This window comes from Argopecten irradians, chromosome 15 (genome assembly GCF_041381155.1).
Source record: "Argopecten irradians isolate NY chromosome 15, Ai_NY, whole genome shotgun sequence".
Lineage (NCBI taxonomy): Eukaryota > Metazoa > Mollusca > Bivalvia > Pectinida > Pectinidae > Argopecten > Argopecten irradians.
In genome coordinates this window covers 11,855,148-11,883,132 of record NC_091148.1, presented here as the reverse complement: position 1 = coordinate 11,883,132, position 27,985 = coordinate 11,855,148, and the positions used below count along the sequence as shown (strand labels likewise).

At 34.7% G+C, this 27,985-nt stretch overlaps 2 protein-coding genes across 4 annotated transcripts in view; one reads left to right on the top strand and one right to left on the bottom strand.

Moving 5' to 3' along the window:
- Window positions 1-14,661, top strand: part of LOC138308844 (nuclear receptor coactivator 7-like) — a 47,927-nt gene extending 33,266 nt beyond the window's left edge. Inside the window, exons 10-17 of one of the 3 annotated variants that reach the window (XM_069249869.1) lie at window positions 1,399-1,561; window positions 3,125-3,302; window positions 3,938-3,961; window positions 7,412-7,522; window positions 8,078-8,230; window positions 8,704-8,799; window positions 9,714-9,787; window positions 10,194-14,661. In XM_069249869.1, coding sequence (XP_069105970.1) covers window positions 1,399-1,561; window positions 3,125-3,302; window positions 3,938-3,961; window positions 7,412-7,522; window positions 8,078-8,230; window positions 8,704-8,799; window positions 9,714-9,787; window positions 10,194-10,335 — 941 coding nt within the window. In that variant the 3' untranslated portion in view covers window positions 10,336-14,661. Of the gene's footprint in view, window positions 1-1,398; window positions 1,562-3,124; window positions 3,303-3,937; window positions 3,962-5,313; window positions 6,748-7,411; window positions 7,523-8,077; window positions 8,231-8,703; window positions 8,800-9,713; window positions 9,788-10,193 lie in introns of those variants that run through there. The other 2 variants (XM_069249870.1, XM_069249871.1) reach the window with 2 other exon arrangements.
- Window positions 14,662-24,026: 9,365 nt separating this feature from the next.
- LOC138308891 (protein FAM8A1-like) lies at window positions 24,027-27,537 on the bottom strand. Its single transcript, XM_069249935.1, has 5 exons — window positions 26,980-27,537; window positions 26,505-26,625; window positions 25,590-25,737; window positions 25,082-25,242; window positions 24,027-24,555 (listed from the first exon to the last, which is right to left on the bottom strand). The coding sequence occupies exons 1-5, from the start codon at window positions 27,464-27,466 to the stop codon at window positions 24,390-24,392; spliced, it is 1,083 nt and encodes a 360-aa protein (XP_069106036.1). The 5' UTR covers window positions 27,467-27,537; the 3' UTR covers window positions 24,027-24,389.
- Window positions 27,538-27,985: the final 448 nt, after the last annotated feature.

Genomic DNA, 27,985 nt, shown 5'->3' with positions numbered 1-27,985 from the left:
TTAAAAAATTGCAATATTTAGTAACATATTGTTGCGGGTAGTACTTTAAATGCTTGAAAGATCTGCCAGTTTGTAACTATATAATTTAAATGATTAAACAGAAATACATATAAATATGAGATATTTAGAAATTCTAATTTATGCGGCAAAGAAGTAATTGAAACAGTATGAACAAAAGAAAGCTCAATTTTCAAATTTTTAAGGCAATCTTCCCCTTTCATTTTCACTTATAATTAGTAAGGCAGAAAAAAAGAACAAAAATCGAGGGCCAGATTGCTTAAAAAATTTGACAATATTGTTGCCGCCATATCAGGCACTGATTTCTTGAAACAAAAGTACAGACTAAAGTCAAAACTTGAGTCAAAACTTAACTTCATCTCCTTATGTAATTCATGTGAAAATTTTTGACTCAAGCTTGTTTCAAGAAATAGCTAGGGGCCAGAATTACTTTAATTATCCCATATAGTTACGACTTCAAATTACTCGTATTCTATAAACATCTTTTATAAGGTTACAGTGTTATTTGGAGTTCAGTCATTATTATTGCTTCTTTGAGTCCTAAATTATATATCCTAAAATCTTGATAATACCGGATTATATTCTTTTTTTGGTAGAAAATCCCAAACCTACTTTCAAAACCGGACTATTTTCGGTTCAGACTTATTAAGAAAATCCCAAACCTACTTTCAAAACCGGACTATTTTCGGTTCAGACTTATTATCGAGATTATAGGGTATTTTTTATGGAATATTTGAGGTAGTTTAAGAGCTTTTTAACCAGACAGTTCAAGCTGAATTGGCTTGTAAAGGTAAAATCTCAAATGATACACTCATAATGCCAGACAAATCTGAAATGTGTAAACAACTGATTTTCAATTGAAATTTGAATTTGATTACCTAACTTTAAATATGAAATGGATCTTTGAAATTATTTCTTTTAATAAGCATGATATTTGAAAACATTCATAAAGTAAAGGCATACCTTATTGTCAATTATTTCTCTGGGGATGATATTGCTACATATTGCCAAATACTACAAAATTTGATTGATGAAATATTATGAACTGGTTGAATTTTTTGGTCCAAATTTTCAAATTTCCAAAAAAAAATAATTATCTGCAGAAATAACCAGTTATAGAGTATTTAAATCATCTCTGAATACAGACACTGATGGTTACTGGCTACTTATGTAACTCTATAAGAATGTAAAACTGGTCAACAATATTTTATAGAAGTTATCATTTATCAATAAACTAAAACTTTAAAATATTATTTCTTGCTCAGCTTAGCTTTGTACTTTCACTACTTTGATTTGTTAATGTTAATTTTTAGTACTTTCAGTACTTTGATTTGTTTATATTAAGTTTCAGTACTTTTAATACTTTGACTTTTTTTCCAGAACTAATTCCCAAACCAGCAGCAACCTTTGATGATCTCCCCTTGTACCTGTGTTTACGCCTTGGAATGCCAATCAACAAGGAAATCTCCCAAACCTGCCCCATACAGGCTTATGGCAAGGGACGCAAAAAGCCAGAGTACTGGTTTTCAATACCACGAGAGAAGTAAGTTCTGCTCACACAAATATCCCAATAACCAAAGGTACCATATTTGACGTAATTATTAGCATCACACATTTTTTAAACCTTGTACAGTTAAATATATGAGATGGGAGGGGGCATTTATATTAAAACCCCGTTATATCGCCACCTTCTGTTTTCCTAGATTTTGGCGATATATCGAGTTTGGCGGTATATCGGATTTGTCGTTGAAATCTTATTTAGGCCTAAATATAGGTAGTCCCCCGGTGCCGTACTGAAACAGACTTTCTAGTCAGTCTGTGTAGTGTACGGCCACTTCGTATTTTGTAATATGAACAGTCCCAAAATTAAAGTAATTTCGATAGTCTTTCAATAAATATGTCAGCTTTATGTGTGTAAAATATGAAAACCGAACACGTTTGTGCTACCACGTATCGTGCCGTAGTTGCATGCTAGCTGGGATTTTCTCGGTTACATGAAATTTTTTATCACGGGAAATCCCGCCCGGAAGCAAAGAATTGAATTTCTGAACAAGCGCGCAGTGCGGTCGTGACCTCACTTCGGCACACATGTCTGCAAATATCAAAACAGGTACTCCAGTAGTAAACGGCACTCAGACGACGTTTTGATCTTACTAATAAACGGCGGATTCTTCTGCACGTACGTTATATTTCTATCGCTCTTGAAATTGCTGGTTGCATTTTATGGTCCAATATAAACGAACGGCGATATCGAGAAATAGACTTGTGGGTTCCTTTTTGTCAATAAATAACTAACGTTACGATAGTACGTAAAACACATGTACAGAAGTGAGTTTTATTCACCACAACTTGTGATACCTACCTGTAAAACAATAACAAAGGTGTACCCATATTGTTAATTGATTTCACTGTGTACACACGGTCGTACACGCGGCTATAGTGTGTGTAGTTGATTACCTGTCAGTCGGCAGTTGAGCACCTTACGAAAACATGTGTCCCTATCAACAGAATTTGGCGATATTAACGAGGTCATTATAGTGTTATTTTAATCATTTGTTCCGCAAATGTGATGGCGGATGGCGGTAGGCGGGTTTGGCAATATAACGGGTGTATTTGTATGGAGGGAAATCCGTTCTGAATAAATTCATGGCGATAAGCGAGTTTGGCGGTAAAAACGGGTGGCAATATAACGGGGTTTTACTGTATATAACATCAACTCCTACAGAAGAGGGGAGGGCACACTTAAAGGTGAAGGGGGCGCTAACTATGTCGAATATGGTATTTGACATTTTATTATGGGTGACAAAAAGATAAAAGTTTCCCATATTCTAGGTTGTTATTAGTTGGTGAGGGATACAGGCCATCTTGGGCTCTTGTTCTGAATGTTTTATTTTGCAAATGCCAACATGTACTGGATAAAGTTGTAAGTTTTTTAATGCAGGAAGTCCTAATTGCTTTTAACACCAAATTCTGTCACATAGATTACGTCCTGTAAAAAGTAGATAAAATAACCATAACAAACCCTATTTCAGCTGAAAATTAATCCAATATCATAGGACAAGTTAAGGCTGGTCTCTTTCAACCAAGCATTTCTTGCCTTTTTCAGGGTAGACCATCTTTATGCATTTTTTGTACAATGGACGCCCCAGATCTATGGCGGGGAGGATGACATCGCTGAGAAGAGAGGATTTGTTGTACTCAGTGAGGAAGAAGACGAGGAGGAAGATAAGTTAGAGATGATGGACGAATACTTCAGTAACGGAATGCTTCAGAAAGACTGGGAGGTAAGAGGTCAGGGTATGACAAAGGTCAAGGGGTCAGGGCTTTATAAAGGTCAGGGGTCAGGGCTCTATATAGGTCAAGGTCAGTGTAGGTTAAGGTGGCTACGGTCATCTTCTCATCTAAACATTAATTGCATGTCATTAATTTGTTCTCATTATAAAATTGAAAAAAGGTAAAATAACCCAAATACATATGGTTTATGATGATAACATTTGAAGCACTAACTGCAATAATCTAAAAATGTTATATAATGTAGAATAGTCAGTACTTCTTTTCCCCTGATGGTTAAGATAAAGAAGAATAATTATTTGTGATAAAGAATAAAATGTTATGTAAATCAGTAAACTCAAAATCTCAGAAATTTCGGCTTAAAATTCAAAAAGAAAGAATTGATAATTTTGAAAAGGCATGAGAAAGGAATACCTATATGTGCATGTACTGGAAAACAGGTACAATTACCAAAAGAAAACCTTGACAACCTGAGATGATAATGTGAATTTAGCATACAATGTTAATCTGGTGAGCATGGCATATACACATGTGAAATGACAAAGGAATCTAGTTTTACTAACTTAGAGGGATTTTGTGGAACTTTGTTGTATGAGAGATATCATCACTACTTATATATAAATTACAGAGACTGGATCCAGAGGAATTTTGGGTTAGTACTTTTGTCTGATAATACAGTGGTATGTCAGTACTTTGACTGACAGCGGTTTGATCATGATTGGCCTCTTATCCTTCGTGTTTAACAACAGACTAACATTGTGGGCTGATGTGGTTTAATAATCAAAATTGTAACGTGTGTTTTTGCTAAAACTTTTTTTCCAGCAAGTGAGAGACATCGTGTCTGGCAGAATTATAGATTAAAGTATTAATGTGTTTACTCTTCGTAGAATTCTAGGCAAATATTATTCTTAATAAATTATTATACAGAAATAAATTGCATGACTTTAATTGTTAAATGATAGTCTTGGGTAACAAAACATTGTTTTTACATTATTTAGATATAGATTTACATTCATTATGGAAGATTGAATTTCTTCTTCATCTGCCATTTACATGTCAGGTTGATTTGAATACTATATCTGATTCTTGCGTAAATACATAAATGGACCACTGGATTATGAATTTTTGACTCATAATCGTCAGCCTGAAGAGCAGATGAGCTTATGTCATAGTGTGACATCTGTCATTCATCCGCCTGCTGTCAACTTTTCTCTTTAAACAACTTCTCCAAAAGAGACAGGATATTGGGTATGTAGTATGCTGGGATGAAGGGCTACCAAGTTTTTGTAAATGAATGACCTTGACCTTCATACAAGGTCATATGAGTCAAGTAGACTGAAATCTTAAAATGTCTTCATGCCAATAACTAAAAGGGCTATAGAGACTTGATATTTGACATTAGGCATGCTCATATTTAAGGGTCACCAAGAGTGTTTAATAAAGTGAGATTGAGCATCACTTCAAGGTTTTTGGATCAATTAATTCAGGGCCTTTGGGATCTTGTTTTATTTATAGCATTGCAATACCGATGGTTACTAGTAGTCAACTAAGACTTTCTAAATTAATTGAATACTGTAATAGTTAAAATTGTAATGGTTTATACATTTTAATTAAGGTTTTTTACCTGTCAATTACAATCCAATTACCAGTGATGTCATTAAAATATCTTTATGTTAGCTTTAATTTAACATAATTATAATATTATCTGTGATTTATTTGAACCTTATAATAGTATGACTCACTGTGAAGATTGATAATAACAACTCATTCACCCCTGAAGTCATGTTTAGACTCTCCTTAATCAAGAACTAGAACAGTCTATTATGAAATTTCAGGGGGAATAAGTTAATCTTCTTTATAAATTATAGTTTATACCCATAAGGATATTTTGTCAGACCTGTGTGCCAATCTATGAATTTGTCATATTGTGTGTAATGAAAATTAATTTAATTAAGATTTACAGAAACTAATCAAATTAAATGTTTTGTTAATTGATACCAATAGCGAATCAGAAGAGCTGTGAGCCAGGCAAGCTACGCTGATTTAATTATCTCTCTTCTAATCTCTCATATACGCTTGAAATAATTCTATCTTCATGGCTCTGTTTAAACTTGCGATTGTAGCATAGTATTCTGATATTATAAACAATTTTTAATTGGTTACAAAAAATTATTTTCAAGCTCATTTTAGTCCATCAGATACAAGGGCTATTCAAATTGCCTTTTGTCTGTTGTTGTCCATCGTCTCTCTCAGCCTTTGATTTGTCCATTAACAATTCTATTTCTCAGAAAGTATTTAAAAGAAATTAAATCCTTAAAAACGCATTTAATGTGTTGTTGTGTGGCTATGGAGGACTTTTAGTTAAGGAAATCCATAAAGTTAAGGGATTTTCGTGACACTGGCCCAGAAATCTTGGGTTTTTGCATTGGAAATTTGTTAAAGCTGTTTTCAGAAAGTTCTGAAAATAGAAAATATAGAAGTTCCCTTTTGTCAATTTTGTTAAATTTTGACAAATTTTGTAGTGTTTGTTTGTTGATGCTTTTATGGAAAAGTAAAGAGGAGAAAAGTAGAAAAAAAATCATCTTTTATTTTACTGATCGGTGGTATAGATTAATTATGGTGAGCGCCAATATAATCTCTCTTGGACCTCTTGTATTATAATTTTGTTGTTTTAGTTATGTTTTTGGGTTATTTAAGTTTATACAATTATTATTAAATATTATTAAGTGTGCCAAAATTATTTTCTATATAAAAAACAAATCTTTGAAAATTACAATTATTGGTGATTAATACTTTTTTATTTGGATTCTGGGATTTTAATTTTGTGCATGTGACTGTTTTTGTAGCTGCACTTTCATATTGTGATTATGTGGACAACAATATCAGAACATTGGCTTTTGGAAAAGAAATGCTGAAATTCCTTCCAAAATTTAACAGAAGATGTTTTGAAATAACATATGAAATAAAATAAACATGATGACTTTGTCATTACGTATTTCTAAGGAAATTAGATAAGTAAAAGGATCTTTTAATGAGAGCTCTTGTTCTATAATAATTATTACTTTGTAAATTTGTTGATTACAATTTGGGAAAATAATTGTAAATTTGTTCACTGATACAAGAAATAAAGCAGCCATTTTTCACTGTAATCCCTATTTAATCAGAGATTGATGTCAGATACAATTGTCTGCATATTTACAAATGAGAGTGTACAAGTAATGGTTTAAAGGGGGAGAAAACTTAATATCATTACTTTTTAAGGTTTCAGACATAATGGACCATAATTTTATAATTTTTATTTGAGAAAAATTACTTACTTTGTCAGAAATACTTATCAATGTAGAAATATGAAGCAGTTTTTGAAAATGATTTGCGTAAAAACTGATATTGTCTGTTATTTTTTAAGTAATTGAAATATTTTTGTAAGTGACCGCAAATAGTCATACAATGAAATTCATCACTCTTTTTAAGGATTTCATATTTATTGACTTTTCAATCAAAAATGTAACATTTATTCAAAAAATAATCAAATTCAAATATAATGTTAAACAAAAGTGAAATGCAACTCATGAATTACCTATATATTGAATTATGTAAAATACATTTAACTATAATTTCAAGCTCTATTGTCTTAAACTGTTTTGACTGATTTAAAACTGTCACTCAGACCATTTCACTGTCATGGCATTTTACAGTAACATTTGATTGTATTATATATCTTTTTTAAGTACACATAGTGGTATATTTATTAATAATGAGTGATTCATATCAATGTTTCTTGTAAGTAACATACCAGATTATTTTTTCCATGTCTTTAATTACAAACATTCAGTTAGGACATGTTTTAGTTTGTGATTTTATCAACATTTTCTTGAGGTTGTGATTTAAAGATTTGTGTGAGTTTTGTGGGTTTTTTTATGTTCAGCAAATTGAGGTCACGATTTTTGCTTATCTATACTTCTTGTCATTTTTAAACGAATTTGATTATAGTACTTCAGTACAGCACTTTGATTTATAATATTTTCAGTACTTTCGGTACTTTGATTTATACGATTTCATTCTTTGTCAATCAGCTTATATAGCAGTATTGTCTATGTTACAGATTATTAGTGCTGATGAGATGGTGAACAGGAGAAAGTCTCAATGTGAACCAGAAGTCCTACCAGAACTTATTGGACAGTCCAAGATCTTGGAGGAAAAACATATTTATATGGTAAACCATTTGATCACATTATCTGCCCGATATCCACTAATTTGGCCCATATAATAATTTTGCATATGACACTAGTGTTATAAATATGACCTGAGGCCAATTTCATTGGCTGAAAATTCATCATTGTGATATCAAGACACAAACAATAAAATGACATCAAGAAAAATGATGTGATGTCAGGATTTTGATGACGACAGAACAAAATGGCGACCTCCGTTAGATTTTTGCTGCACATTTTGACGTTTAAATTCTTCGATATGTATGTTGTTATAATAATGTGATAAAAAGTATCTTAAGTTTATGTTCATTTCATATGAGGTTTTATGAATGAATCCAAGGTTTTATTTTTGCAAGCCTTGGTATACTTATAGCTTATTTGATCATTGTTCAATTTAGGATTACTGAGTTTGATGGGTCTAATACTATATATAAATGGATCTGTTTCTGTATTCCAATTGTGTTTTCAGTTGAATCAAGTGTTACCTCCGAACCATGGATCATGATTTCTGTAGAATGACTGTTTCTATTTTTAGCTTACTCTGTTTCTATTTTTAGCTGAATCGAGTGTTACCTCCACGGACCATAGGGTACCCATGGACTATGATTTATAGTACAGAACAGCATGGCTTCAGCCTGCGGACACTTTATAGAGATATGCAGGGCATTGATAGTCCAATCTTACTGGTAGTCCACGACACCTCGGACAATGTAAGTCCGATACGCTCCCACAATTAATCGCTGTTGCTATTTCAATGTTAATCAATCAAAAACAAACAGACTTTTTCTTTATCACCAGTGTGTTTGAGTTGCTACTGTTGCTAACGAGTAAAGGGAAGTAACTCTAAACAGCATGGTGGTCAATTCATCAACTGGACTATAACAAAATACAATACTATCCATTACTGTTGCAACTGTAGTCTGCAATAGTTAAACTGTCACAATAATGTTTCACCAATAGCAATTATAGTATTACAACAGTTAAAATTATAGGTGAGAGCCACTCTGCATGACAGGTTAGTCTTGCGACAAGTTGTATGCCATTCTTTTTCTCCTTCTGTCATGAAATGATAGCCTATAAGACCTAGCTCCTATAATAATTAAGATTTCTCTTAGAGGCGTGGCTTCAAGAGATCCTGGAGATTTAATTGCATTATAGAATTAGTGAAGATTTTCATTTGTAGATATTTGGAGCAGTAACATCACAAGCCTTAAAAATGAGCGATCACTTCTACGGAACAGGAGAATCCTTCATGTACACCTTTTATCCTGAATTCAAGGTGAGTTATCTCCCCCTTCTATTGATCAGGAGACATCTTTTATCCTGAATCCAAAGAGAGTTATCCCCCCCCCCCTATTTTTACGGAACAGGAGAATCAGTCATATATAACTGTTATCATTAATTCAAAGTGAGTTGTCTCCCCCCTCAATAGATCAGGAGACACATTTTATCCTAAACTTATAGTTAGTTTTCTCCCCTTGCTACTTTTTATCTGGAATTCATGGTGAATTATCTCCCCCTTCTACCTTTTATCATAAATTCAAAGTGAGCTATCTTCCTAACTGAGAAAATATTAATTCAGTTTATAAACAAGATGATATCAGTCAGATACTAGTAACACATTATTTTAGTAAAGAAACAGGAATGTTTATGTGTAATATACTTACATTGATGAAAGATACAGAAGTGATTGACTATGGGAAGCAAAATTGTAATATTAAGAGGAATATGATATTAAGGGGAATATGATATTTAGAGGAATGTGATAGTAAGAGGAATGTGATAGTAAGACGAATATGATAAGAATGTAATATTGAGAGGAATGTAATATTGAGAGAAATGAGAAAGGAATGTGATAGGTATTTAATATTAAGAGGAATTTGATATTTAGAGGAATATGATATGAATGTAATAGGATTGTAATAATGAGAGGAAAATGATATTAAGAGGAATGTGTTAGGAATGTGATATTAACAGTTACCAGGTAAAAAGTTTTTTTATGGCAGAAGTGATTACTGTAAGTGATATTATCAGTTGTAACTTTACAAATATTATAAAGAGAAGAAATTTCTGTATGAAGGAAATGTGATATTAAGCAGAATGTGACATTAACAGACGTGACATTAAGTAGGTTCCACTAGTACACTTTCTTGTGTCAGGAGATTTAGTTACTATCTTTTCTATCTTGTCCAGGTCTTCCATTGGACAGGAGAGAATGATTTTTTCCTGAAAGGCAATGCAGAAAGTCTGTTTATTGGGGCAGGCCAGTAAGTCTTCACAAGCACTCCATAGGATTTTTTGTAGATTCATTGTGCAAGAACTCTTTATTTTTGTTATCCAGCTGACAAATTCAAATTGGCAGCTTAAATTACCTTCTATTTAAATGGAACTACATCAGAAATAAGGTCCCATGTAATACATCTATATAAATGCCACTGTGACATAAAAAAAGGTGCAAAAAGTGCACAAACTTTGTACTTATCTGCCTTTTCTTAGCTAACTAAAGAAGGAGGGTAGAAAGGAAAAATAGAGAAAAGATCTTCTGACCTATACAGATCATGTAATGGTAGGTGCTAAGATACCACAGGGATCTCTTGTTTATCTTGACCATGATTTTTTTTTTTCCATTTCAGAGGAACTTACTTAATAAATAAAATGTTTTTTGTTTTTCAGAGGAAACTTTGGCCTGTGGTTTGATGGAGATATTTATCATGGGAGAACACAGCACTGTGAAACCTACGACAATGATATACTGACTGGTTCAGAAGATTTTGTAGTTAAAACGTTGGAGGCCTGGGCTTTCTACTCTGACTAGTAAATACTGAAGGCATGGGCATTCTACTCCGACTAGTAGATACTGGAGGCCTGGGCATTCTACTCTGACTAGTAGATATGGAGAGGCCTGGATATTCTACTCTGACTAGTAGAGACTGGATATCTGGGTATTCAAACTAGACTAGTAGATATGGAGGCTTGGGCTTTCTGCTTGGACTAGAATATCGATATATGAGTCCTGGGCTTTCTACTCTGACTAGTAGAACAAAACTGAAGGATTTCTAGTTAGACTAGAAGATTGATACTAAAGGCCTGAAATTTCAATTCTGACTGACTAGTAGATCTTCACATACTCCACAGTGACAAACCACAGCTCTACTGTTATCGATCGTCACACAAAATCTAGGACAGGATTTATTCAGAGTATCAACCAATCAAACGTGACATTACAAACATTGACATCAAATTGCTTGCTATTGGCAAACACCATGTAGTTATAAGCCAATAAAATTGCTTGTTGCATATAAGATTGAAATATGAGCACATGCTTGCTTGATAAAGTATGATATTAAATTAATATTAACACACATGTGTCATGATAGTGCATTTTTGTCACATACAGGTGTTAATTATAAGTAAGATTCAATTCTAAGCACCTATGGATATACTATTATATCTTAAGTGCATTTTGTGTTGAAATATCATTGCGTTAAAACTAATGATTTCTGGGAATAAAAGCTTGAAAATTGAGTCCCCAAGAAACTGATTATTTCACAGTAACTGCAATATTTGAACATATGTTCACAAAAACTGTTTCTTGATTTTAGTGTCCTCACCTCGAGACAATCCTACTCGTTAAATATTAGAAATTCTGTGATAGATGATTTTGTATATTTATATACAGTGTCACTTGTTTAAACCAAATGTGTCCGGGACAAGCATATTTGGACGATATAGCCAGGTTTCCCAATTATACAGGTTTATAAATGAAGAAGGAAATTTCCATACATTTGTGTTGGAATATACAGGGATCTGGATTAGACAGGGCCAGTGTGGACAAGTTACACTGTATCATTGGGAGACCTGGCTACGATTTCTCGAAACAAACTTAAGTCAATAACTGACTTAAGTCACAATTGTTCATATAAGTTTTATAAGGAGAAAAACGTAAGTTTTGACTAAAGTCTTCTCTATTGTTTTGAGAAATCGGAGCCTGTTCATAAAATTATGTTTAACCTGATGGTAAACTCATTCACCCCTGAAAACACATTTAGACTCTTCTAAGTCAAAGACTAGACCAGTCCATTATGAGATTCCGGGATGAATGAGTTAAAACAGCATTCCAAGCTTATTGAACAAGATTTTGTTTGATAAAAACTGATGGTTATTATTTCATGTACATCGATTGTACTGTTCACAACATATTAGTTATAGATACTTGTTATTTCTGATAAGTCTGCGTATGTATTCCTCAACGCACTATACATATAAAAACAGTGACAAGAGAACTTGTGAAGGTATTTAGGTATGTCTGATGTATATAATGTCACTGAAATTGTCGAAGAATCTGTAGAATATTTGTGTAAATAAGTTGTAATATTGTATAATATGTGTTCCTGTTTACTATGTATAGATATAATATATTACAATCATTCCAGAAAACTTGGTGTCACACGACATATTTTCTGCTGGTACAATAATGGATGTATGCTGTATTTACACTTAATGTATACTTCATATGCACTGAATGTACACTTGGACACAGAAAATACACCATATATATATATATATGTGTGTGTCTTTTTGTCATAGAGAGTTGTCTCCCCTTGAATACAGAAAATACATCATATATATATAGATATAGATACAATATATATATATGTGTGTGGTTTTGTCATAGAGTTATCTCCCCTTGAACACAGAAAATAACCATATATATGTAAGTCTTTTCATCATAGAGAGTTGTCTCCCCTTGAGCACAGAAAATAACCACATATGAATAAGTCTTTTAACCATAGAGAGTTGTCATCCCCTTTTACACCATACTGTACATTGTATGTGCAACATAAAGCCTCTTCATTATAGAGAATTATCTCCCCTTGAAAGCCTCTTCATTATAGAGAAGTATCTCCCCTTGAAAGCGGATGATGTACACATACATATGATTACATGAACAAATAATGTCATGGTTATATAGCTTTAGGCCTTTGCTCATGATTAATATAATATTTCACAGCCTTTAGTGTGAGACAAGCAAATTACGTTTTTACATGTTGCTCAACGACTATTTTCTGCTAGCTTAATGATTGCCATATTCTCATTATAGAGAAAGCCAAATTAATGTATGTAATATTATTTAAGCGCATACTTTCTGCAGCAAATATACTTAATACAATTCCTATTGAGATGTGTACATTTACTGCAGTGTAGTTTTAAAAAAAGTCAAGGGAGATAACTCTGTGTGGTGAAAGACAAAATAGAATGCACCGTGATAGGTATATCTGGTCTTCTGATGGATGTATATGTCTCGTATTGTATACAAATTATATTTAGAAAAGTTGTTGTCAAGCTGCTAATTGCTATAATTTACTAGAATGACTGTTTTGTATTTGTTAGTTGGCCATCAGAGTGGAATATATGTTTTTATACATTGCATTATAGCTTATTGAATATACTATTGTGAATCGATATGTTAATGAATCGCAGACGTTATAATATATTGAGATATTTTTTACCTGTAAACAGTTTAAAACTGTTCAGCTTGTTGTGTGCTGAGATAATTTCCAGATTTACATGAATTGTAAGAGATACCATAAAAAAAAGAACCTATTAATTTGTTATAAATCTGATTTAATTTTGACCATTTATTTAGAAAAATGAACTTTTCTGAATTGTTGCAGTTACACCTCTTTGAGAAGTGCACCTATATATATAACATTAAGTTATCAGGGGCATTCTGTAGATAACTGAATGTATGTTTTTGACTCCCAAAAGTCAGATGATGCACATGTCCATTTGTCATATGGTTTGGCTCATCAGATTTCTGATAAATGATGATTTGACTTCTGAATCTGCTAAAAGTCAAGCGTCAGATAGATGCCCTGAGTTGATATAATATTTTGAATGCAACCAAAAGTTAAGACAGATTCAATATTGGTGACAATAATACTTGGCAAGCTAATGAATTATAAGATCAAATTTTCTTTATACCTATCAGAAATAATTTCTGCAGCTCGGTTTTTAACACAGAATAATATCTTAAGACTTTGGACCAACTCTCTACCCTACCTATAAAATGATAAATGACTCAGAGTTAATAGAAATATAGATTATTTTGTGTAGGGCCAATGATTCACAGACATTCCAAACAAAGATATGAGTATTGTATCGGAAAACACCTTATATCTATCAATTAAAAATGAAGTATTATCATTAAATGTACACTGGACCCAAGATATAAAATTAATACAGACACTGATAGTCCGGAAAACTCAAAATCTGGACAGAAATATCTGGGAAAGGATTTGTTTGTTGGTATATAAGTAGATGGAATCCAGCAATCCATAAAATTCAAAATTCAGATGGTTTTGTGAGGGGACGAAAGCATTCAGTTTATAGAGGGTCCAGTGTATATAAAATGTACGGAATTTGTAAAGGGTTGAAGCATGTTCTACATATAAAACACAGGGTAACAGAAAAAAACATAAATGATTTCAATAATACCATATTCGACCCAATAAGCTTCCAGGGTACCTTAAAGTTGAACAAATGAGGGAATGCTTAATAGCACCAAATTTGGACTAACTGGAACTAATTTGGACTAACTGGAAATAATTTGGACTAAAAGGAATGAAATAAAGAAACCCACACAAATTTCAGTTTCAGTCTGCATTTAAAACGAAGCGAGTGAAATTGTATTCGCAAGAAGAGGGAGGGGTGCTTAAAAGGAAAGAAGTCCTTATTGGGTTGAATACGGTACATATTCTTGTGTAAATTACATTAGCGAATATAAAGCTATATTCATTCAATCATTAGTGAAATAGTTGACCATTAATATTAATATTTGTTTTGTAAGTTGTTTCATCCATCGCTCCATTCAGTTGTCGAGATGTTTAAGCTCTGTTGTGAGCCTTACTGATGTTGTGATAACATTGAAGTGTCTAGCTGCCATTCTATGTGTTCATGTGCTGATTCTTGCACTTCTACAGATAAATGCGTTGCCATACACCAGGTTTATCTTAAAATTAGGTTTTACTAAGTCACAATACACATACCGGGTACTGTAAACCAACATTCTTTTGTCGCTATTAAATTTTGCTGTTTCAAAACATTTTCAAAAATTAAGTTTCACATATTCAAAATTGAATATAAAATACTGTAAAATTGTGGAAAACATCAATTTGCGAATTTACTTTGATCGCAAAATTTGCGAAAATAAATCGCACACGAAAGAAAGTTGGTGTACAGTTTATTTCAAGTGTTAACTATTTAGATTTGTGTATACAGGGTTCAGTGAAATTGCAAGTTACATTCGCAAAATTAAAGTGATGTTTTACAGAGTAGTGGCCCTTTGTATATAAAGCTAGCTTCAACTCTTTGTTTTACAGAGTTATGGCCCTTTGTATATAAAGCTAGCTACAACTCTGTATAAAGCTACCTTCAAATCTGTATTTACAGAGTTATGGTCCTTTGTATATAAAGCTAGCTTCAAGTCTTTGCTTTACAGAGTTATGGCCCTTTGTATATAAAGCTAGCTACAACTCTGTATTATCTAGCTATACATTTACAACTATTAATGCATGACAGACTTCAGAGTTTATTCACTGCACAACCCTTCTATGGTTTAACACAATATGACATTAAGAAATTTTTCACAGTGTACAATACAATAACCATGGTAATGGTATAAACAAATCAGCAATGAGTATGCATTTTATGTATTCAACCATTTTCTGATTTCAGTAATAAGAAGTTTCTTTTTTTTTACCTGAATATTTTAATTATTCACTGCTTAGCAACTGCAAATTCTTCCATGTAATATTTATGTAAATGCTTATGATTTCTGGAGAATTGTGATATTTTGCCATCATGCCAAATACCTGTTATATGAGTAAACGTTTGTGATGATTTTGTGATATTTTAGGTTTTGTTTAACATGTAATAATGTTACAGAAAATTGTAGCAGAAAAATAATGAAATTTAAGAAAATTTAATTAGGTAGAGACTTCCAAAAGCAAGTTTATATCATAAATAACAACAGTTGGTAATTAACAGACTCCGTGTTTCAGAAAGTTTTATTGTGGATGTCTAAAAAGTTTTAAGTGTTTTCCGATAAATAATCAACTAACAGCCAATTGATTTCGTAAAAGTTTGTAACAGCTCTGAGCTGGTCGGTGGTTTTTCTCCGGGCACTCCTGGCTGTTAATTAATAGGACATTAAACTTACTAAACCCAAACCCTACAACAGTTTTTGACATGTAAACAACATTTTACCATTTAATATTCAGTTAATAGTACAGTCGAAACTCGTTATCTCAAAATCGCTTGAGTCGAAATTCCGGATGAGTCGAATTATTTTCGTTGGTACGTTGAATTTCGAGATAACGAGTTTCGACTGTATTTGAAATTAGAATGTTATCAGTTATTACATTTAAGTTTAGATTTAATTACTCCTCTACAACAATTAAGTTTAAACAGAATTATAGAAAATGGTGGTCAGAAAAAAATAATTTGTTTGGTTAAATGAAGCAGAATTTAATCGCAATGCAAAGGCTACAACAGGATTTAAAGGGTAATAATTTAACATAACAAGAGAATGTTTGGAAACTTTTATTTTCTTGAAATCTATAAATACAAAATTGCACATAAACCCATTCACCCCTGAAAATTCACAATGAACTATTCCATCTTTTGATTTGGAAGAGCTTAAATGTGTCTACAGGGGTGAATGACTTAAAATGAGACTTAACTAGTCTAAGATGTAACATTAACATTGGTTACTCGTTAACTCATCCAACCTTGAAATTCAAAAATGGGCTATTCCAAACTTTGAATTAGAATAATCTAAATATGTCTTCAGGCATGAATGGGTTAGTCATGTATAACTTTATATTAAGACTTCTCTGACGTTCAAGTTTAGACAAATGTAAGTTTTGTATACAGTCATGTGTAATTTGTCTTTCATTGATATCACAGTGTTGAATTATTGAGATATATATAGTTGGTGTAAAACATATGTTGAAATTCAAACTTTTTGGATTTTGATTACAACATAATTTCTATCGCAAAGATCCCTAAAAAGAATAGCCCTTATCAGAAAAATATTACATGGAGTCTTGTAAAATTTAAGATATATCTTAATACCGTAATGCACATTTATTCATGATTGAATTATTTCAATAAACCAGATATTGATATCGGATTTGATAGCCACGAAAAAAACTGTATTTCGACCAAATAAGCACGCAGCATGCCTAAATAATTAGGAAAAAATTGGGGGCACTTAAGGCAACCTTTTCACTAAACGAAAGTAAGCCATAAATGAATTTGCAAAAGAAGTCATACAGAACTATTGGTTACATATTTTCCGCATTCAATTCACGGTTAGTAAAAATTTAGGCTTCAAAACTGTTGTAGGTGTGTGTATAGGGTCAAATACAGTTTTTTGCATTATTCATTTTCCCTATCATCTGTTACCATGGTGATCAGACTTCAGAAAAAAATAAGATTATAACTTTATGCAGTTTTGACACTGTGGTTTCTGAGGGTGTCTTGAAAATGAAAATGAAAAATGAAAATAATGGCAGATTTAGTATGATCCCTTCTACGTATATACTATATCCTCCATGATAGAATTGTCTCCCTTCATCACTTGACTGTGTTTCTGAGATATTGTCGAATTAATAAACACATTAATGTGTCATAATTATGTTGATAATAACGAAAAATTAGATTTGAACTTTTTGTCAAAATTGTTGATCTTCGCTTCTAATATATAAGTGATATTACCATAATTTATTATAATGACATTGCAAAAATATATAACTGTTAATGCTAATAATAGCATCAATTTTGAAACTAGTCATTTAGGTCTGAAGTACATAGGACATCTACAAATTTTGCATTCTTGATTTCCAAGTCGATTGGAAAATTGAGTATTCAAATATGGATGAAGTTGATGTATTCTGTAGCTATATGTTATTGTTTTCTGTATTTTTGCATATTACAGAGTTATCTGCCCTTGTGGGTAGGTATTGATTGTGACGTAATGTGTTTGCGAGTGTAAGGTCATACTTTACGAATGAAACAAACATGAATTTCGTTTACAAAATAATGACGTTATAATCGATACCTACCATGCAAGGGAGCCAACTCTGTAATATGCAAAAACGGAATAGATACGATATGTATACACCTGTATTTGTGTCCTGTTTACTTGTATTGTCGTCACAACAGTATGGATGAACGTTTTAACCTTGTGATTTGTGTTCTATTATAATAGTGTTGTTAGCTTGAGGATAGAACGGTTAGAACTAAAAGTGTTGGAAAATCAGGTCACATCATGACCGACCCATGTTGGTTTAAATATTGTTTAATAAATATTGGCAACCATCAGAGTGTTTGAGTCTTAATTTTATCATATTTGATACTCAAAATAAAGTAGTTAATTGAAGGCGGAGGTTTCCACAGTCCTGTAGGTATTTTATAATGGTATGATGTATCGGCAGAGGGATCAAGTTAAAGTATATAGCGTGTTAATTATTTTCTCAGTAATTATATTTTTGTGATTTCACGGCCCGAACATAAGTATTATTTTCATGAAATGAAAAAATGCATAGCTGGTTATTTTAGGATAACATTTTCACGATTTTGCAGCCCGGACTAAAATATTATCATGAAATTTTGATTCATGGAATATTGAGAAATGGTTGATTCATAAATACCCTGACATCTAGATCACGAAAAGAAATTTAAAATCACCAAAAATTCAATTTTTCTTTTGAAGTGAAAATTGTAAAGATTATGACCAGTTTCATAACCACCTGTACACTGTATAACAAATTCAATCTCTCTATCAAATCAAAAAGATCTTTGTGAACTATCAGTACAGAAAAGAGGGCCCTCTCGACATATTACCACATTACCCTCCACTTCATGGTCACCAGTTTGAATTCCATGTGGGGCAGTGGCCAGCTACTGACCATTGGTCGGTGGTTTTTCTCTGGGTACTCTGGCTTTCCTCCACCGAAAAACCTGGCATGTCCTTACATGACGCTTATTGGTTAGAAATAGGACACAGTTAAAACTAAACCAAGAACAGAAACAACATAGACAAATACGAATAATGGCTTACTGTTTTATTCAAGAGTTCCATTATAAGGGGACATAACCCTTAAATGAATCACAATAAAGTATAAATAAATTTTCTCACATAAAATTTTATGATTTCAATTTCATAGAAACCACAGAACCAAACCATAAATCAATTTCTGGAAATTCTGTCTTTGCATATTACAGAGTTAGCTCCCTTGTGGTTAGGTATCGATTGTTACATTATTATTTTGTGAGCGCAATTCACGTCGTTTTCTCCGAAACATATGATGTATGCTCCCAAACATATGACGTCACAATCAATACTTACCCGAAAGTGCAGATATCTCTGTAATATGCAAATTCGGGATACCCTTTTATAGAGAGATTAATGGGTCAGAGCCTGCTGGTTCGGTACTTAGGTAATATCAGTTTTAACATTTTAATGTGTAGGTTGGGCAATACATATACATTGTAGATGTAAAATAAGCATAGAAATTTTTTAATTATTTCAAGACTTTTTTCAAGGGGAGATAATCAAGGCTATTTTTTCTCTCAAAATTTTTGTAATTTTTTAGTGCAAAATTCAATACAGGATAGCAGCTCCCATGAAAAATTGTAGCAAGATGGTAAATCTTTAAAATATTCACATGTGTATGTTGTATGAAATGACCTTCGTTGAAATTGGCAGCAAAGGACCAGACACAGGGAAAAAATCAACCTGGAGTGGTAACACTAAAAATTATTGTCTATGGAAAACCATTTGGTTCTGAGGTCTCTTATAAGATTTAACTTTCATCTACAGAATCACAATATCTGCTTATTATACTTAATATTAATATTTAAATCTAATTAAAAACTCTGTGTCCATTATCTACTCTGTTAATTATGAACTGTGATAATGAGCATCTTTAATCAGATTGTTAATATTTATCAAATAAATAACATTTTATAATTTGAAATAATAAAAACAAAATTATTAATTCAATACATAAATACAATATAATATCACTATGTATGATGAAATAAAACAAAACATGTACTCATATGATGTGTCATGTGTACAAACATTCAGAATTGCAGCTGAACATTTATAACTTCATCAATCAAAATCTAAGATGGCTGCCTGTGAGTCATCTTGTTGACCGATAGGTCCCAAAATGCAATATTCACAACTAGGGACCTAGGGACCTAGGGGAACCTACATATAAAATTTTAGAAATACGGACCATGTATAAAAGGCGATTTGAACAGGCCACCATATGATGATGGTGGGCTAATAAAATCTTTTCTGAAGCAGTAGTGCTCAAGGAAAAACAAAGAGTGAAACAATTATAGTATAATTTGATAACAATAAAATCAGACGCTTTGGGTAACTAATATAGTTATGTTAACAAATTACTACAAATCATCAACTTAACACATGGGAGATATCAATACCAGTAATCTAACCATCGTGTCTAAATATACCGTCAGGATGATATTCAATAAATAACAAAACATAATTTGAAAAACATTATAATCCATGCATCGTCAGAGACTCAATGTTGATTGAATTACTTGATAGCTACACTTTTGATAATACAATCAATTGTGGGTCTCCAACGATGCAACATATCAAATTTCCAGTCTAGGTGTGATGAATATATATGTAGCTAGCAGCATTTCATTGTCACTTTTTTTACACACAAATAACTGCTATATACATAAGAGATTTGTATTCACCCAAATAAGCGCCCAGAGCACTTAAAACATTGCAAAACAAATGAAGATCTGCTTATAGGACCTAATTTTGGGCTGATTTTGGCCATCAAACAATTTGCAAAAGAAATCAAACAGAAAAGCCACAGTTTTCATACACAAAGTTTCAGTCTGCATTTAATTTGAGATACATTTAAGTGAAATTGAGGCCTAAAAAAGTGGGGAGGGCACTTATTGGGTTGAATACGGTACTTTGACTTTGTACAGATATGAACAAGTAACATTTAATATATTACATTGAATGACTAGATTGAGGGCAACAGAAACAACACTATGGAATGATTAACATTTGATCATTAAACTCTTTGTGATACTACCTGTATATATATTCTCTTATAAGATATATCATCACCTATTTCCTGTCAGAAATAGAAAACTTCAACTTTCAAAATACAATGTAAAAGAGTTCAAAGCTTTTATGACCCACTCCTGCAGAGAACATAAGAGCCAAAATGATCTGAGGAATACAAGCCCCACACTGCAGAGAACATAGGAGCCCAATATGAGAGGAGGTCAAGCCTCACCTGCAGAGAACATTGGAGCCCCTCAAGAATATGAGAGGAGTTCAAGCCTCACACTGCAGAGAACATTGGAGCCCAATATGAGAGGAGGTCAAGCCTCACACTGCAGAGAACATTGGAGCCCAATATGAGAGGAGGAGCTCAAGCCTCACACTGCAGAGAACATTGGAGCCCAATATGAGAGGAGTTCAAGCCTCACACTGCAGAGAACATTGGAGCCCAATATGAGAGGAGTTCAAGCCTCACACTGCAGAGAACATTGGAGCCTAATATGAGAGGAGTTCAAGCCTCACACTGCAGAGAACATTGGAGCCTAATATGAGAGGAGTTCAAGCCTCACACTGCAGAGAACATTGGAGCCTAATATGAGAGGAGTTCAAGCCTCACACTGCAGAGAGAGGAGTTCAAAGCCTCACACTGCAGAGAACATTGGAGCCCAATATGAGAGGAGTTCAAGCCTCACACTGCAGAGAACATTGGAGCCTAATATGAGAGGAGTTCAAGCCTCACACTGCAGAGAACATTGGAGCCCAATATGAGAAGAGTTTAATCCCCACTCTGCAGAGAACATTGGAGCCTAATATGAGAGGAGTAAAATCCCCACCTGCAGAGAACATTGGAGCCCAATATGAGAGGAGTTCAAGCCCCACACTGCAGAGAACATTGGAGCCCAATATGAGAGGAGTTCAAGCCTCACACTGCAGAGAACATTGGAGCCTAATATGAGAGGAGTTCAAGCCTCACACTGCAGAGAACATTGGAGCCCAATATGAGAGGAGTTCAAGCCTCACACTGCAGAGAACATTGGAGCCCAATATGAGAGGAGTTCAAGCCTCACACTGCAGAGAACATTGGAGCCCAATATGAGAGGAGTTCAAGCCCCACACTGCAGAGAACATTGGAGCCCAATATGAGAGGAGTTCAAGCCTCACACTGCAGAGAACATTGGAGCCCAATATGAGAGGAGTTCAAGCCTCACACTGCAGAGAACATTGGAGCCAAATATGAGAGGAGTTCAAGCCTCACACTGCAGAGAACATTGGAGCTCAATATGAGAGGAGTTCAAGCCTCACACTGCAGAGAACATTGGAGCCTAATATAAGAGGAGTTCAAGCCTCACACTGCAGAGAACATTGGAGCCTAATATGAGAGGAGTTCAAGCCTCACACTGCAGAGAACATTGGAGCCCAATATGAGAGGAGTTCAAGCCTCACACTGCAGAGAACATTGGAGCTAATATGAGAGGAGTTCAAGCCTCACACTGCAGAGAACATTGGAGCCTAATATGAGAGGAGTTCAAGCCTCACACTGCAGAGAACATTGGAGCCTAATATGAGAGGAGTTCAAGCCTCACACTGCAGAGAACATTGGAGCCTAATATGAGAGGAGGTCAAGCCTCACACTGCAGAGAACATTGGAGCCCAATATGAGAGGAGTTCAAGCCTCACACTGCAGAGAACATTGGAGCCCAATATGAGAAGAGTAAAATTCCCACTCTGCAGAGAACATTGGAGCCTAATATAAGAGGAGTTCAAGCCCCACACTGCAGAGAACATTGGAGCCCAATATGAGAGGAGTTCAAGCCCCACTCTGCAGAGAACATTGGAGCCTAATATGAGAGGAGTTCAAGCCTCACACTGCAGAGAACATTGGAGCCCAATATGAGAGGAGTTCAAGCCTCACACTGCAGAGAACATTGGAGCCTAATATGAGAGGTACTCATGAGAGAGGAGTTCAAGCCTCACACTGCAGAGAACATTGGAGCCCAATATGAGAGGAGTTCAAGCCCCACACTGCAGAGAACATTGGAGCCCAATATGAGAGGAGTTCAAGCCTCACACTGCAAAGAACATTGGAGCCCAATATGAGAGGAGTCAAGCCTCACACTGCAAGAACATTGGAGCCAATATAAGAGGAGATCAAGCCTCACACTGCAGAGAACATTGGAGCCCAATATGAGAGGAGTTCAATCCCCACACTGCAGAGAACATTGGAGCCTAATATGAGAGGAGTTCAAGCCTCACACTGCAGAGAACATTGGAGCCCAATATGAGGGAGTTCAAGCCTCACACTGCAGAGAACATTGGAGCCCTAATATGAGAGGAGTTCAAGCCCACACTGCAGAGAACATTGGAGCCCAATATGAGAGGAGTTCAAGCCCCACACTGCAGAGAATATTGGAGCCTAATATGAGAGGAGTTCAAGCCTCACACTGCAGAGAACATTGGAGCCAAATATGAGAGGAGTTCAAGCCTCACACTGCAGAGAACATTGGAGCCTAATATGAGAGGAGTTCAAGCCTCACGCTGCAGAGAACATTGGAGCCCAATATGAGAGGAGTTTAATCCCCACTCTGCAGAGAACATTGGAGCCCAATATGAGAGGAGTTCAAGCCCCACACTGCAGAGAACATTGGAGCCGAATATAAGAGGAGTTCAAGCCCCACACTGCAGAGAACATTGAGCCCAATATGAGAGGAGGTTCAAGCCTCACACTGCAAAGAACATTGGAGCCCAATATGAGAGGAGTTCAAGCCTCACACTGCAAAGAACATTGGAGCCCAATATGAGAGGAGTTCAAGCCTCACACTGCAGAGAACATTGGAGCCCAATATGAGAGGAGTTCAAGCCTCACACTGCAGAGAACATTGGAGCCAAATATGAGAGGAGTTCAAGCCTCACACTGCAGAGAACATTGGAGCCCAATATGAGAGGAGTTCAAGCCTCACACTGCAGAGAACATTGGAGCCTAATATGAGAGGAGTTCAAGCCTCACACTGCAGAGAACATTGGAGGCCAAAATGAGAGGAGTTTAATCCCCACTCTGCAGAGAACATTGGAGGCCAAAATGAGAGGAGTTCAAGCCCCACACTACAGAGAACATTGGAGCCAAATATGAGAGGAGTTAAAGCCCCACACTACAGCGAACATTGGAGCCTAATATGAGAGGAGTTCAAGCCCCACACTGCAGAGAACATTGGAGCCGAAAATGAGAGGAGTTCAAGCCCCACACTGCAGAGAACATTGGAGCCTAATATGAGAGGAGTTCAAGCCTCACACTGCAGAGAGAACATTGGAGCCCAATATGAGTGAGTTCAAGCTTCACACTGCAGAGAACATTGGAGCCTAATATGAGAGGAGTTCAAGCCTCACACTGCAGAGAACATTGGAGCCCAATATGAGAGGAGTTCAAGCCCCACACTGCAAAGAACATTGGAGCCCAATATGAGAGGAGTTCAAGCCTCACACTGCAAAGAACATTGGAGCCCAATATGAGAGGAGGTCAAGCCTCACACTGCAGAGAACATTGGAGCCTAATATAAGAGGAGATCAAGCCTCACACTGCAGAGAACATTGGAGCCCAATATGAGAAGAGTTTAATCCCCACTCTGCAGAGAACATTGGAGCCTAATATGAGTATTACCAAAGACTCGTGTGTGTTTCTAACTTTGACACTCCATACACTGGTTTTGTTGCGTTACCCGTGTAATATCCGGTTCCGATCACTGCTGAGGTTGCTGTTGCTGTTGAGGATTCGGAGCTTGAACAACTATTGTCTTTGCTATTACATCATAGGCTGCTCGATTATGTCGGAAAAAGAAAACAGTGAAACAGGCGGGGAATAAAAAGGCCATCGTAAAATTCTTTATTGTTGATCTGACCAGGGCACTGAAATGTGAAACGAAAATATAACAGGATATGTTTAAAATCATATCACTAGTTCAGCATTATAAAATAATAAGGAAACTCATATTTAAGTTCAAATATCTGGGTATTTATGTTTAAGTTTACAAAAATGAACAATGATAATCAAAAATGTGAATATAAAATATATTTGAATATCGGAATACAAGTCTCAAACGAAGGGGAGATAATCTAGTAAAATAAATTAGAATAGAAAATTCCTTAACTAGAAATTCTCCATAGGATTACATTGATCACAAAATGTTTAGGATTGCAGGGTTTTTCAGGACCTCTGTAATGATTTTTTTCTATGGTGAATTAAATTAAGAATGTTAATGAAACTATGTACCCTGATATAAGCATGCTAGGTTCTTAAACAGTACTGCAATGATACACTATCACTATACATGTCTCAATACTTTAAAAATTATGTTTTAATCAAATAATCAGACCAAATAATAATATAATTCCCTGACTTTGTGGCGTGCCATAATTAAATTCATGCACATACCTGATCATGCCAACGTTTTGTGCTGGTATAACTATGACTACACCATTCCGAAAATGAGGTGGAACAATCACTTCCTCACATGATACCACCTTCAATCCCAGAATTCTCTTTCCTGGAGTGGCACCACCTATTGACCCATAACCTTGACGTATACAGAGGGTCTGAAAAGAACGAAAATTAATTAAATTTACTTCAGTAGATTTGGAAAAGAAGTAAAAAAATTTTGATTGTTTCCGAACAGACGACGAACAACACACAACGGTGGAGAAAAGGCGATAAGAAAATGTCACTTGAGACTCGTCATTGATAATCTAAAAATACACTTTATGATTTATACCCTATAATTAATTAAAGTTATTCAAAGACGTTAAATCTTCATAATGCAATCAAAGATAATATGATATGAGTTACCTCCCTTCATACTGTAATTGCTGGGATAATTATATATAATTACATGGCAGCATTTAAATTACTGAATTCATATAATACAAATCTAGAGAGTACATACCTCAAAAAGAGTGATGAAAACCCTATTAACAATCTCCAGTGCTATTATTTCTGACGTAAAGTTGAGTGCTTCATCTAAGTCGACTTTTGCAAAATCTAACACAGGTACAAGATCTAGATGAACATCTAATATATTGTTGTCATCTCGTCTGAAAGGTAAACAAACAAAGGTTGATTTTAGTCAGGGATTAATCTAGGTTTGGGAGGAAACCACCCTTTTTCAAAATAGGGGAAAAGTTTGGCGAAATATAGGGGAGTTTGACTCCTCTGATTTTAAATATTATATTCATTTCAAAGAAAAAGAGCTGATTTTTTCTTAATTTTTTTTAGATTTTTGAAATAAAACAAGATATTGTAAGCTAAATAATTATTATTAACATTAGAAACATCAGCTAAAACAGTTCCAAACCTGATAATTAAACATATATATCAATGATCCTATAGCTACTGGATAGAGTTTCATTATTCATTTTTTTGTTGTGGAATGAGATTGTGTATTGAATGAGATTCAAAAATGTAATATTTATACAAATATTTATTAATATTGATACAAAATATTAATTCATGAATTATTAGAGAATGAAATAAGACTGTTGCATATGTATCTGTATTTGCTGACTACTGAATAAAAATATATTTAGCCGAGGGGTATTTTATGGATGTCACATCTATAAAATGCCCCTTGGCTTGTAATGTCCAACCCGAGACCTACCCATTATCCCATATCCAATACACAATCTTTTCTTTCTAAATATATTTTTATTTTGTACGATTGTGTATTGGATATGAAATAATGGGTAGGTCTCGGGTTGAACATCACAAGCCGAGGGGTATTTTATGGATGTCAAATTTATAAAATGCCCGTTGGCTTGTGACTTCATTTCACACCCTCTCGTTAGCTATATTAAACACTTACAGATATCCCATCTGTCTTAGTATAATCACAGTCACTATAATCTTCATATAAAACAGCACAGCAAAGTCCACCAGCTCGGCCAACACTCTCTTCCACAACGATGGGATGGTATACTCAGTGCCTGTAAAAAATGGGTTTCATTTAGGAACAATTGGAGGACATTGTGGCTTGTTAATTATAATATACAGTTATACACTACAGGTATTTGTGTAATATGAGCGCCAGCCGGACTTGACCCGCAACCCCAGACTGACTGGTCCCCCGCCCCAGAAGGCGACCGTATCACTATGTACAATTAAAACTTGCAACATTTGTTAGTTACCTTCAGTTTTGATATGACGAATGAAATAGTTTGACACGGGTAGTTATAACGTCAGTGATAATAACTCCTGGATCATCGAGGATGTCTGTCAGTAAGCAATTGTTTACATGTGCGATACATAGGTATGCATGACCGTCCTATCAATTAACTAACCTCGGATAAGGTTTGCAGTTGCAACACCAGGCCTTCCTCTGTTTCCTAAAGTGGGTGGGGTCGGAGTTCGTCCCCCGGGGGTCGGCATGTTAAGGATATTTGCCGGAAACGGGTTCCCCGCTCCCCTTGGTAAAGAGCTGTTGATTGGACTGACAGGAGGCATACAGTTCATCATCTGATACGGAAACATTGACGGTGACGAACTTAGAAAACTCCAAAGTTTGTACTGGTACAGCCATGGCTGTAGTGCCTGGGCATATTCTCGCGCATTTTTGTATTCCTTTACCGAAGTGTCGTTTGCATTATGTGTAAATGTGTTCTCTTGAAAGCTTGGCATCCTGCTATCCATCTTTGTCCGGTCAGTATTCAGTGGAGGGGGCAGGTCGAACCTGTGTTTCTTTTCATTCCGTAAAGTGTTTTCTTTTGACGCCATCTTGGAAATCTTGTGTCGGGGTAAACATTTACCCCGTCGAAAAGGTCCGGGCATGAATCCGGAAGGGGCCGTTTTCGATTATATTATATATGTACTGATGATTTTATACGTTTTCAGGCGAGCTTTGTGACAATATACTGGAAATAATGATTTTCAACAAACGGTCGAAACAGGTGTTCCGAATAAACGAAAACATTTATACATTAGATGACCTGTAAATCATTTGACCTGTATTTGTATTCAACACGATTGTTGAAAGATATTTTTTTTAATGGTTATTATAATGTTCTAATTCCTATCAATCTCGTTTTTGCAAACATATTAATATCATCACCAACTGTCCGAATCAGTTGAAATTTATATAAAAAAAGTCAAATAGATATATATTTTCAAAACGCGCCTCGTCTTATGTTTCCCGCGATTTTCACAAAAAATCACCACGATATACTATAATAAGTTGCACTGGCTATCACTGTTTAACAGCAAAACAGCGACATGAAACTTCACTGTTGACACAGAATTATACACAGGAAACTACATTGTATGCAGGTTGGGTAAAACTTTCTTCGTAGT

Coding starts and splice junctions, on each gene's coding strand:
- LOC138308891 (XM_069249935.1), bottom strand. CDS start 27,466: ATGCCCGGACCTTTTCGACGGGGTAAATGTTTACCCCGACACAAGATT. Junction 26,626..26,979: donor AACTGCAAACCTTATCCGAG/GTTAGTTAATTG, acceptor CATTTTTTACAG/GCACTGAGTATACCATCCCA. Junction 25,738..26,504: donor CTAAGACAGATGGGATATCT/GTAAGTGTTTAA, acceptor TTTACCTTTCAG/ACGAGATGACAACAATATAT.